General features: G+C 36.6%; 1 protein-coding gene across 1 annotated transcript in view; it reads left to right on the top strand.

Moving 5' to 3' along the window:
* The window catches only part of KCNU1 (potassium calcium-activated channel subfamily U member 1), a 204,294-nt gene that overhangs the window by 78,712 nt on the left and 112,790 nt on the right, over positions 1-12,792 (top strand). Inside the window, exon 19 of the mRNA XM_055128431.1 lies at positions 4,324-4,346. Coding sequence (XP_054984406.1) covers positions 4,324-4,346 — 23 coding nt within the window. The remainder of the gene's footprint in view (positions 1-4,323; positions 4,347-12,792) is intronic.

Here is a 12,792-nt window from a genome sequence, read left to right as displayed (position 1 = left end):
CACTGTGCTATCGCTTCAGTCCTAGACTATGACATCTTACATATTTCTGAATAAATTCTCTCAATCACTCATTGATGCTCTGATATTAGCTATTTTTTATATGAGAAAAAACATGCTTTTATATTATTTCCAAATTAGGCAATACACACGTGTTTTTGAGTCTTAACCTATCTAGATCAAGATTTCTGGAAATTGAAATTAAGAATGAAGGAAGCCTCGAAGGAGAAATAAAGTAGAGAGGAAGCAATGTCCAAGTAGAATGAACAGACGGAGTACATTCATTCAGGAACAGAGAGTGGCAGGGGATTTGTATAGTGATCCTTTCGTAAAATCTTTCAGTGGACCTAGACCCTTCCAGATGTAGGAGCCTCTTGCCCATGCTAGAAGAGTGATGGACTGGAAAGGTGCAAAAGAAACTCAATGGGTACTTATTTTAAGCATGCCACATGGTATTGCAAACCTCACCATCATTTTCACCCACAATAATTCTGTAAAAGGCAAGAAAATTGTTTTCTACAATTGAGTCTCTTAGAACTAAGATGAGGTAAACCACTCTCCAGACAATGCCCTGGGCAAAAAGAATGGTTTAAAGATCTCTTGGGAAGGGTTCACGTGCCCACCTCATTAAGCCTGCTTTGCTCTTCCAGGCTCAACACTAGCAGTGCCGAGACCCAGGATAAACGCCTCCTCTGCTTCCACACAGGAGTCTTTCCAAGTGATAGTGTCAAGTAAGAGTAAAGACATGAGCTCAGGTCTCAGGTAAGAGCCTCAGAGAATCCTGGATCCCCACTGTTTTGGAAAGTCACTGGAAAGAAAAATTTTTACTTAAACCGGTGTATTTGCTTATCAGCTAATATCCTGACCAAGAAGAGCATTCTTCCTCACCAATATAAATCAATTCATATTTCGCCCAGTAATTATTCCTCCCATCCACAACATCAAATATAGGGTTATGTCAAATAATTTAAATATACCTATGATAAGTGAATGTTACATACTTTGCTACTTTCCAGGTCACATTTGGAGCCCTCTGACTTTTTAAAAATTAATCCATTCCTCGTTACCAAAATATTGTTGAAAAGACAATATTGCTTCTGTTTTAATCTACAAAATATACTCAAGGAGTTCTCCCTGCTTCCAGTCCTTTTCCACATCTATCTCTTTAGTACCTAAATGCCTTGATTAACAAGAATGCTGACATGAAAAGAGGGCAGTGGGTTTAGTTAATTTTATTTGTTTGTTTTTTGATTCAGAGACTAGTTTTTCTCAGGGCTTACCTCTGGCTCTCTGCTCTGGTTTTACTCCTTGCAGGCCTGAGGGACTGTATGGAGTAATGGGGATTGAGCCAAATTAGGCATATTTAGAGCAAGCACCTTGCCCACTGTACTGTCTTTCTGACACTTATTTATTTTTTTATTTATCTATTTCTTATTTAGTTGATTTTAAATAGATAGTTGATCTAAAACTTCTATCCAAAGTGCATTGTGAATGAATCTATGTTTGGATTCTAGTTTAGTGGTTTAGTTTCTAGTTTAGTTTGGATTCTAGTTTAGTAGTTTAGTAGCTATACTTTACCAGGAAGATATTTAACAATTAATAATCATAAATGTCTATAGGTAAATACACTATCAATATCAGAACTGTCATTATGTTCAGGTATTGATTAATTTAACCTCAAATTCTGGCACTAAGTCCTTTTAGACAAGTTATTTTACCTCTAGGTGACTCAGTTATAATATCTTAAATAAATATGATAGAAGTGAATACTTTGGGGGGTTGTAATGATCCACTGGGAATATGTAAAGTAGCTTGATTTGGAGAGCAAGTGTTTATTAAATGTTCCTTATTATTATAGTTATCAATTAAAACTATAAATTCATACAGAATTTTCTGAATGAGAAAATAGAAATGAGTAAAAAGGATTCTGAAAATATAGATTTTGTGAAGAAAACCTTCCTCTTGCTTTTGCTATAAATCTTCTCTTTCTTTTTGTGGGGAGAGGGAAATTGGGTCTCACTCAGTGGTGCACAGAGGCTACTTCTGGCTCTGCTCAGAACTGACCGTTGGACATGCTCTGGTAATCATATGAAAGGCCACAGAGTAAACTCAGGTCAGCTGCCTGCAACTCGTGTCTTACTTAATGTATACTCTCTCAGATCCACATGTTTATACTCTCTCAGATCCACATAAAAAACTCTTGCTAAAATACAGTTGGGGATTCTGGATAGATGAGGTCTGGTTATGGGGGTTTTTATTGTACCTCTGCCAGAAGTCAGGCAAAAGTCTGAGCCACCAAGGGCACTGAAACATAACATCCTTAGGAATTATTGTTTCTTACATCCCATATGTTTCATTGAAATTTTGTTAAATAACATAAGATAACCTATGGAAATATTTAAGAACTGCTTAGTAGAAAGATGCATGGATTTCAGGAATTCATTTTTTTCACTTTTAATTATAATAACCCATTACAGAGTTGCATTAAGATTTCTAGCATTGTTCCCTTTATCATATTTGGTAGGTAGGTATTTATGGAGTACCTGAATGTGCTCAGTGGATGCTGTGCTTGATGCAAGTTTAGATACAGAAATTGTGCTTCTACTTCCTAAAATAAGTTGAGCAAATGAGGCAATATTCTCTCAGGAGCTACCTTTATTCTTGCAGGAGTTCAAAAGTAAAATGAATTAATAGTGTAGGACTCTTGGCTCATATAAAGAATGCAACATGAAGGAGGCCAGGAGAACCTGGAGTCCTCCAAGTACCAACTGGTATAACTAGAGGTGAGCATGTCTGGTGAACTGGAGTGACAAAAAGCATCTCTAACATCTCAAGAATATGCATTCGCCAAGGATCTTGATCATTTCAGTGCTGTAGAGGTGAGGTAACTAAGGCTCTCATGGAAGGCTCAATTCTAGTGTAAGAAGCGATTCAAACTATAAAAAGCAAACTCAACCAAAATATGAGTTTCCTAAGGAGGCAGGGTGAGGCATGGCAGAGAACATTGGGTCACTGGTGGAGAAAGACTGACAATGGTAGCAGATTTGGAGTTGGAATATTGAATGTCTGAAACTTTTACAAACAGCTTTGTAAATCATGGCGAATACATGAAATAAAATAAAACAAATGTACCTTGTCTATCAGTAATGCACCGTTTGTCTACACGTGTGTATATATTGTATCAATGTTAGTGCAATGTTATTCAAAAACATGATTAAAATTTGAAAACTTTTCAGATTAAAAGAAATATTATGCAGTATTATATATAATGCTCCAGCCATATTAATGTTATCATTTAATCTTCCCCTTGTCTCATCTGTGATAATAAAGGATTGAAAGCCAGGGATCATCAAAATCCATGCAAAATTGATATGATTTTGGCTATTAGTTTTACAGACTTTTTATACTCTTTGTTGGCACAACTATAAAAGAAAAATGATTAAATGCTTAGGTATTTTTCTGTTTTTTTCATTTTTTAATTTATAGAACTTTGATTTACAGAATTATTGATAGTTGAGTTAACAATATATTATTTCAACACAATCCCACCATCAGTGTCAACTTCCCTTCACCAGTGTTCCTGTATTCTGTCCCCCTCCCAACTCTATGACACTCCCGCCTGTCAGCCTGACATGAGTTTTAGTGGTTTCAGATTAGATCTCATGCTTTCAGTTTTTTTGAGTATTATGTTTTGTACATATGGCTGGACCACTCTCCCATATCACCAGTATTTCTTTACTCCCTGATGCCTTTTACCCATTACTTCCCATTTTCTGTTTTCCCCTTAGATTTCTTTCATTCTCTTTCTCCTCTCTAAACACTGGGGTCAAGGGTGATTCTAAGCACCCCCCTTTTTCTACAGTACATTTACTGATCCAGTATTACTTATAGCTCAGCTAAGTGACATCATCTTGTATCCGTGTTTCTCCTGGCTTACTTCACTCAACATGATATCTTGCAGTTCCAACCATGTTGACCAGCAAATTGCATGATTTCATCATTCCTCGCAGTTGCATAGAATCCCATTGTGTATATATACCACATCTTTATAATCTACTCATCTGTCACTGGACACCTAGGTTGATTTTATTCCTTAACTATGGCACTGAATGAAGCAATGCATAATGGTATGCATGTGTACTTTTCTGAGTTGTGTTTTTATGCCATGGGAGCTGATACCCAGAAGTGGAGTTGCTGAGTCATATGGCAGTTCAAAACCCCGTTTCCTGAGAACTCTCCATACTGTCTTTCACAGGGGTTGTTCCAGGCAACATTCCCACCAGCAATGGATAAAGTTCCTTTTTCACCACATCCCCTCCAACACAGATTGTTCCTACTGTTTTTGATATGTGCCATTCTCACTAGTGTAAGATGGGTTCTCATTGTCTTGATTTGGATCTCTCTAATGCTGAGCAGTTTTTTTCATGTCCCTACTGACCATCTGCCTGTCTTCCTCTGAGAAGTGTCTATTCATTTATTCGTTTCATTTTTTGATAGGATTTTAAAATTTCTTTTTTGCTAATTTTTGTGAGTACTTAATATATCCTGGATAGCAGAACTTTATCTGTAGAATTGAATGCTAATATTTATTTAATTTTTCTTTTTTCAGTTAATTTTTCTTTTTTAGTTGTAATCTGTGTTTCTTTAGTCATGATGAGGCTCTTCAATTTTAGGAGTCTTATTTGTTTGTTTTTAATTGTGTTGACTTTTCCTGTGGTATCATATCATTGAAGACACCTATGACATCTATGAGTTCCACAATTTTGAAGTGTTCTGCTCATAGTTTTCTCAATGTACTTTATGGTTTCTGATAGGATCTCAAGGTCTTTGATCCACTTTAAATTGACTTTGACTTTTGTGTGAGGTAAGACATGAAACCAGTTTTAATTTGTTACATTTAGTTATAGAGTTTTCCCTGAAGCATGTGTTGAAGAGGCTACCTTTACTCCATTTCACATTCTCAGCTCCCTTATCAAAAATTAACTGCCTATATATATATATATATATATATTGATTTTGTCATCAGGCATTTGATTCTGACCCGTTGATCAGAGGTCCTATCTTTATTCCAGGACCATGCAGGTATTTAAAAAAAAATTATTGTTTACAATATTTGATTAATTTTAATATCTTAACATCAATCTTATCACCACTACACCTTCCCACCACCAGATTTCCATCCCAAACCCCAAACTCTGCCCTCCAATCAGAACAGAAATTATTTTGTATTACTTATTATGAATAATCCGCTAAAAATGAGACAGAAGAGGTTTCTTAGAAGTACCTGTGTGAAGATTTTTGTATTTCACCCAGGAGTCATTTAGCCCTTCTATAATTAGTAGCATGTTGCTAAACGTTGAGCCTTGTGTATGTATATATACACACATATTTGTGTGTATATATATATACACACATATATATGTATACAGTATACATATATTATCCCCTAAGATTGGTTGCCTTCAAAACTAAATATAGTGGTGTGCTATTCTTGGTTTGTTGCTGGTGTATGGTATGAGATGTGCAGTCCAGGAATAGATTCACTCTTGGGTGAGGCTCAACCGAGTATGTGGAGAGTAGCCATAAGCATGGTGATCATTGAGTTCTGGAGGTTTTTGGCTGCCTGGGCTGGCTCTGTTGGGAGCAAAAAACAGCCCCCCTTTGGGTTTTCTTGAATGGAACAGCCTGTACTGTTTTGATCTCCATAGCTTTATAATACAGTTCTAAATAAGGTAATAACATACCTCCCAATATATTTTTCTGCAGGATTTTGGCTATTCAAGGTCTTTTCTTTCTTTTTTTTATAAATTAGCTACATTTATTTATTTATTTATTTATTTAATTGAGTCACTGTGAGCTACATCTACAAAACTTTCATGTTTGAGTTGCAGTCATACCATGATCAAACACCCATCCCTTCAGCAATGTACATTTTCCACCATCAGTATCCCCAATCTCTTGCCTGTGTGCCTGGCTGTCTTCCCCAGGACCCCTCAGAGGGGATGGGCTCCAGCTTCCCTCCCCACCCCGAGCAGATCCCCCACAGCCTAAGACCTCCAGAAAGCCACAGCATAGTTGGGAAGGACGAGTAAAGAGAGGCTTCTAAAATCTCAGGGCTGGACGAATGGAGACATTTCCGAGAACACTCAAGAAATTCTACGATCAACGAGACCGCTCGAGAATATCTCCAGTACCCCTCTCATCACCTCCTCCCCCTGCCTCTATGGCAGACAATTGCCACTTACTCTCTCTCTCTTTCTACTTATGAGTATTATGGTTTGCAATACAGATAAGGAGAAGCCATCGTGTTTGGTTCTTTATCTACTTTTAGCACACATCTGCCATCCCGAGTGATCCCTCCAACCATCATTTACTTCTCTACCCCAGCTGCCTTCTTCCCCAGCTCATAAGGCAGGCTTTCAACCATAAAGCAATCTTGCTAGACCTTTTGTCTACTGTCCTTGAGTGTCAGTCTCATATTCCACAAATGAATACAGTCATTCTATATCTGTGCCCCTCTTTCTGGCTCATTTCACTTAGCATGATACTCTCCATGTCCATCCACTTATATGAATATTTTATGACTTCATCTTTCCTAATAGCTGCATAGTATTCCATTGTGTAGATATACCAAAGTTTCTTTAACCAGTCATCTGTTCTCGGGCACTCGGGTTGTTTTCAGTTACTGGCTATTGTGAACAGTGCTGCAATGGATATACAGGTGAAGATGTCATTTTTATTGTGCTTTTCCTAGAATTTATTCCCAGAAGTGGTGTTGCTGGCCAAATGGGAGCTCCATTTCTAGTTTTTTGAGAAACACCCATACTGTTTTCCAAAAAGGCTGGACCAGTCGGCAATGATCCAAAAGCATTATACAGATTCAGTGCAGTTGCTATAAGGATATTCATGCCATTCTTCAAAGAAATAGATCAAACATTACTGAAATTCATATGGAACAACAAGGCCCCACAAACAGCTAAAGCTATTCTTGGGGGATAAAGATGGAAGGCATCACCTGCCTAGCCTCAAACTACTACAAGGCAGTTAAAATTAAAACAGCATGGTATTAGAACAAAGAGAGGTCTTCAGACCAATGAAATAGAGTGTTATATACTTACACACACCTGTAAATATATGATCATCTAATATTTGATAAGGGATCAAGAAATATAAAGTGGAGCAAGGAAAGTCTCTTTAACAAATGGTGCTGGCAAAACTGAACAGCTACTTCCAGAAAAAGGGGCTCAGACCTCTACCTAACACTATGCACAAAAGTCAGATGAAAATGGATTGAAGATCTCAATATCAGAACAGAATCTATAAAGCATACTGAAAAAAAGGTCAGCAAAACACTCTACAACATTAAAGCTTAAGATATCTTCAAAGATGAAACACCACTGACCATGAAATTGGAAGCAGAGATAAACAAATGGGACCATTTTAAACTAAAAAGCTTATGCACATCAAAAGAAACAGCAACCAGGATACAAAGACAGTCCAAGGAACGGGAAACTATATTCACCCAATACTCTTCTGATGAGGGGTTAATATCAAGTATATACAAGGTATTGGTTGAACTCTACAAGAAGAAAACATCCAGTGCCATCAAAAAATGAGGCAATGAAATGAACAGAAACCTTCTTAAAGAAGAAATTCAATGGCAAAAGGGCACATGAAAAAATGCTCTTCATAACTAATCATCAAGTAGATGCAGATCAAAACAATGAGATATCATCTCACACCACAGAAATTGGCAGACATCCAAAAGAACAAAAGCAACTGGTGTTGGTGTGGATGTAGGGGGAAAAGGGACTCTCATTCACTGTTGGTGAAAATGTGGACTGGTCATGGTATTATCTGACTCCCTACAAACTTCATTATTGATTTTTCTAGATACTGGAAGAATGAAATATGAATTCGGATTGGTATTGCTTTGAATCTACATAATAGCTTAGATAGGATAGTCACTTTAATAATATTGATTTTCCCAATCTATGAGCAAGGAATATTTCTCTATTTCCTGTTATTTTTTTATCTCAGTGATTTAAAGTTATATGATATAGATCTCCTTCATGTTTTTTTTAAGCTGAGTCCCAGATACTTGATGTTTTGGGATACTATTTTAAATAGGATAGAATCCTCTGATTTTCTATGTATATAAAAATGCAACTGAGTTTTGCATCTTAACTTTATATCATGCTACACTGTTATATTTGTTTGCTGTTTCTAGGAGCTTTTTTTGTGTAAACTCTTTAGGGTCTTCTATGTATATCATCTTGTAAAATGCAAATAGTGATAATTTGAATTCCTTTCCAATTTGTATCTTTATTATTTGTTTTTATTGCCTAATTGCTTTAACCAGGACTTCTAATATTAAGTTGAAAAGAAGTTTAGAGTTGATATTCTAGTCTTTTGCCTAATCTCAGAGACAATTATTTCTATTTTTTTCACTATTAAGAATGATACTTGCTGTGGGCTTGTGGATGGTCATTATTATCTCGATGCAGGTTCCTTCCACCCCATTTCGTTAAGGGTTTCTATCATGAATGTATGTTAGATCTTGTCCAAGGCTTTCTCTGCATCAATTGGTATATAGATCATATAGTTTCTATCTTTCATTTTATTGATGTCATATATGACATCAATTTATTTGCATATGCTGAACCATCCTTAAAACCCTGGGATGAATCCTACTTGATTGGATTATATGATTTTTTGATATGATGTTGAATTTAATTGGCTAAGGTTTTAAGGATTTTTGCATCTTTGCATCGGTATTCATCAGGAAGATTGGTTTCAAATATTCTTTTCTGTAAATACCCTGGTTAACTTTGGGTATTAGTGTAATGTTAGCTTTGCAGAAGGTATTAAGAAGGTTTCCTGTGTGTCTTCAATATTTTTGAAGAGCTTAAGGAAGGTTTGACGCTTTGATTGAATTCAATAGTGAACTCTTCTGGACAAAGACTTCTGTTCTTGGGGAGATTCTTAATTACTGTTTAAATGTCCTTACTTGTGATTGGCCTGTTTAGGCTCTCTACTTCATCTTCATTCAGCTTTGGGAAATTACATGACTCTAAGAATCTATCCATTTCTTCTAGGGCCTTCAGCTTAAGGGTATAACCTTGTTCATGCCATTCCCTCCCCTTTCATCTCTAATCCAATTTCTTTCTTTTTTTTCCCTCTTGAGTTTAGCTAAAGGTTTAATTATCTTTTTTTTTTTTTTTTAAAGAACCAGATCTTGGTTTCATTGATGCTTTTAATTGTTTGTTTGTTTTCTATTTTTTTTTATTTCTGCTATAGTTTTTATTCCCTTCCTTCTGCTTCTCTTTGGAATTGTTTATTGTTTCTTTTCCAGATTTTTGAGATGTGTATTTAGATTTTTGCTTTAGGATTTTTCTCCTCCTTAATACATACCTGCATTGTTTTTACAATGTCCTCTTTAGTCCAATTTTTGCTGTATCCCTTAGATCCTGGTAGCTTCCAAATTTTAGAAGATTTTTCCATCTTCTTTCTGTGATTAATTTCTACTTTCATGAAGTTGGAGTTCTGGTCTGAAAAATTAGTTTGTACAATTTCTGTATTTGTAAATTTATGAATATTTGAGTTGTTCCTTAATATGCCTTAATATGCTGGAGAAGGCCCCACGTGCAATAGAGAATAATATATATTCTTGGTGGTTTTTGAGGGGAGGTGTAGAGTCCTGTGTATGTCCAACAATCCGTTTTTCCGTCTCCTTGTTAGGGGTCTTATCTATTTCCTGATGTTCTGCTTATTTGATCTGTCTAGTGGGGAAAGTGGTGTGTTCCACTAATATTGTGTGAAACATGTTTTTTTAGGTTTGTGAGCAGAAGCTTTATGAACTTTGCTGTGCCCATCATTATCTCTATTTACTCTTTATTAAATGGAATTAGGTCTGATATAAGTGTGGCTGTCCCAGAATTTGTTTTTGTCTTCCATTGTCTTGTATGATTGTTTTCCATCCTTTCACTCTGTCTGTGTTTATCCTGAGAGTATAGATGTGTTTGCTGTAGGTAGTGAAATGATGGATTTTCTTTCCTGATCCATCCAGACACTCTATGCCTGTTTATAGGGGAGTTTAGTTCATTGCCAGTTAGCGAGATTATTGACATAAAGGGTTGTGTTGTGTCATGTGTATGTATGTGCATGAATGTGTGTATACGGTCCAGTTTTTGCAAGGGGTTATTTTTTTTAAGTTCATACTTTTCCTTGTTTTTTTTTTAATTTATTCTTTTATTGAATCACCATGTGGAAAGTTACAAAGCTTTCAGGTTTGAGTCTCAGTTAAACAACATGCAAGGAGTTATTTTTGTTTTATAAGAAGCCATTCAGTAATTCTTTCAGAATCAGTTTATTTGTTGCAAATCCTGCCAGTTCTTGTTTGTTTGAAAAGGCTCTTCTCTTTTCGTCAAGTCTAAATGATCATTTTGGAGGGTAGTGGACTCTAGGCTGGAAGTTTTTTTGTCAATACTTTGAATATGTCATTCCACTCTTTCCTGGCTTCTAAGAAGTTATGTAGAATGTCTGTTGTGATTATTATGTTGTTTCCCTTATAATTTGAGTATTTTCTTCTCTGTTGCTGCTGTGTCTTTTGATTTTACATTTTTTACTATTTTAACAGGCTGGAGCGATAGCACAGCGGGTAGGGTGTTTGTCTTGCATGCGGTCGACCCTGGTTCAATTTTTCCCCACCTCTCAGAGAACCTGGCAAGCTACTGAGAGTATCCCACCCACACAGCAGAGCCTGGAAAGCTACCTGTGGCATATTCAATATGCCAGAAACAGTAACAACAATCTCATGATGGAGATGCTACTGGTGCCTGCTTGAGCAAATTGATGAGCAACAGGATGACAGTGACAGTGACTATGTTAACAGTCTCTTTTGTTTGGTATTCTTTGGGTCTCTTGGATCTAGGAAGGAATCTCTATCAAGATATCAGAAATATTCCTTAGTTCTTTTTTCTTTGGCCAGCTGTTAGTTCGCTTTACCTTTGTCCTCTCCTTCTGTTATTTCTATAACTTGAAGACTATTTATCTTGTTATTATATATCAAGAATCTTATGTTCTCTTTTATTCATTTACTTTTCTTTCTTCACTTCTTTGTTGTTGATGGCTAGTATTTGGTCTTCAATATCACTGATACTATCCTCTGAATGTTGAATTCTGTTGCTATGACTTGTTATTGTATTGTTATCTCCTACAATTCCTTTTTTATGGATTCGGTTTAGTTCCTCTTTAAGTTGGTTGAATTATTCTTCCAGTAATTAATTGCTTTAGTTCCATGGCTATTGTAATGTTTTGAGTTTTTCATTACTTAGGTGTAAGGGTTTGTTTTCCATTACTTTATCCCTGTCTGCCAAAAAAAGGGTGAAATTTTTTGTTTTACCATTATTACTAAAGATCTGTGGGTACTGTGAGTTGATTTTCAGATACCAGATATCTGATTTAATTTATTATTTTTAGCAAGCAGTACTCTTTATAATCTATTAGTCTAATGATGCCTGTACCCTTATGATGTCACTTCACTGGGCAAGCAGTTCAGCGTCTAATATATGTTTTGCATTTACGGGTTAAAATAGACACATTTGAGTAAATATATGACCCAAGAACCCTTGAAATTGGTGGGGTAAGGAATGGTCTTTTAGCAAGGATACCTTAGCACCCATACAGTTTGGGGTTCTAGAGGGGTTTGGGAATGGCTTCTTGGTTCAGGGGAAGTCTGATTTTCTGTGTTTTTGATTCCCCATTGTCTATGGTCTACATGAAATGGTCTAAAGCAGGTAGTTAAAAGAAAAATTAGTCAAGGTGGCCTAGGCTATTCCAAACCGGGCCCATTATCCCTAGATCTCACCAAGAGATCTATTCATATACTTTAAAAGCTGGCAAAATGGGTGGGTGGGTGGGAATTGTGATTGTTACTCATCTCTACAGATGGTATTTCATTCATCTTTACCTCATTATTTAGAAGCAAGAAATGTTTGTTAGAATTACAAGTGCTAAAAAATCTAATCAGAGTCACATTACTGCCTAGACAGTGATATGCACTTTTATATATGTTTCATGAGTGGGTAAATTTCTGTGATATTTCATCAATTGAATTAGTTAGCATAATTTATTTAATTACAGAATTAATAGGATCACTGAGTGATATTGTTCCCATATACCACTAAAAAATAGGGTGCTTTTGTCTAACTCTTTGGGAGTTTTCTATGTGTGTTGAGGGAAAAGATAACTGCAGCTATAAAAGTAGCAAGTCATTTTTTTATATAAATGAAAGTGGCAAAATAAATCAGATAGGTTGATAGAAATAAGTAGAAATTATTTGGATAAATAATACAGAATGTGGGGTGTTTAGTATGTGATATTTGTGATCCAGAGACTATAAAACCAAGCTACTCGAAGAGAGCAACGCAGAGAGTTTCTTGCCCCTGCACTTGGCTGTCTTCACTGGGGCCCCTCAGAGGGGGTGGGCTTCAATTTCCTTCCCCACCCTGAGTAGAGCCCCCGCAGCTGAAGACCTCTGGAGCCCAGCCACAGCCATGCTCAAGGCCCCTCTCACATGTTTGGATGAGTCTCAAGCATGAAGGAACTGGCAGAGGAACCAAGGTGTGTGGGACCCGGGGCTAAGATCTCCAAGCCTGCTCAGATCAGGACTGGGCCTGCTACACCCAGATCCCCCATTTTCCAGTAGCTAGGTGGTCACACCCAGGGACTGCCCCCAGTACTGTGAAATCCCACCAATGGCCAACATCCAGAGACTATAAAACCAAGCTCCCG

Source organism: Sorex araneus, chromosome 1 (assembly GCF_027595985.1).
Source record: "Sorex araneus isolate mSorAra2 chromosome 1, mSorAra2.pri, whole genome shotgun sequence".
Classification (NCBI taxonomy): Eukaryota; Metazoa; Chordata; class Mammalia; order Eulipotyphla; family Soricidae; genus Sorex; species Sorex araneus.
This window is presented reverse-complemented; position numbering and strand designations above follow the sequence as displayed.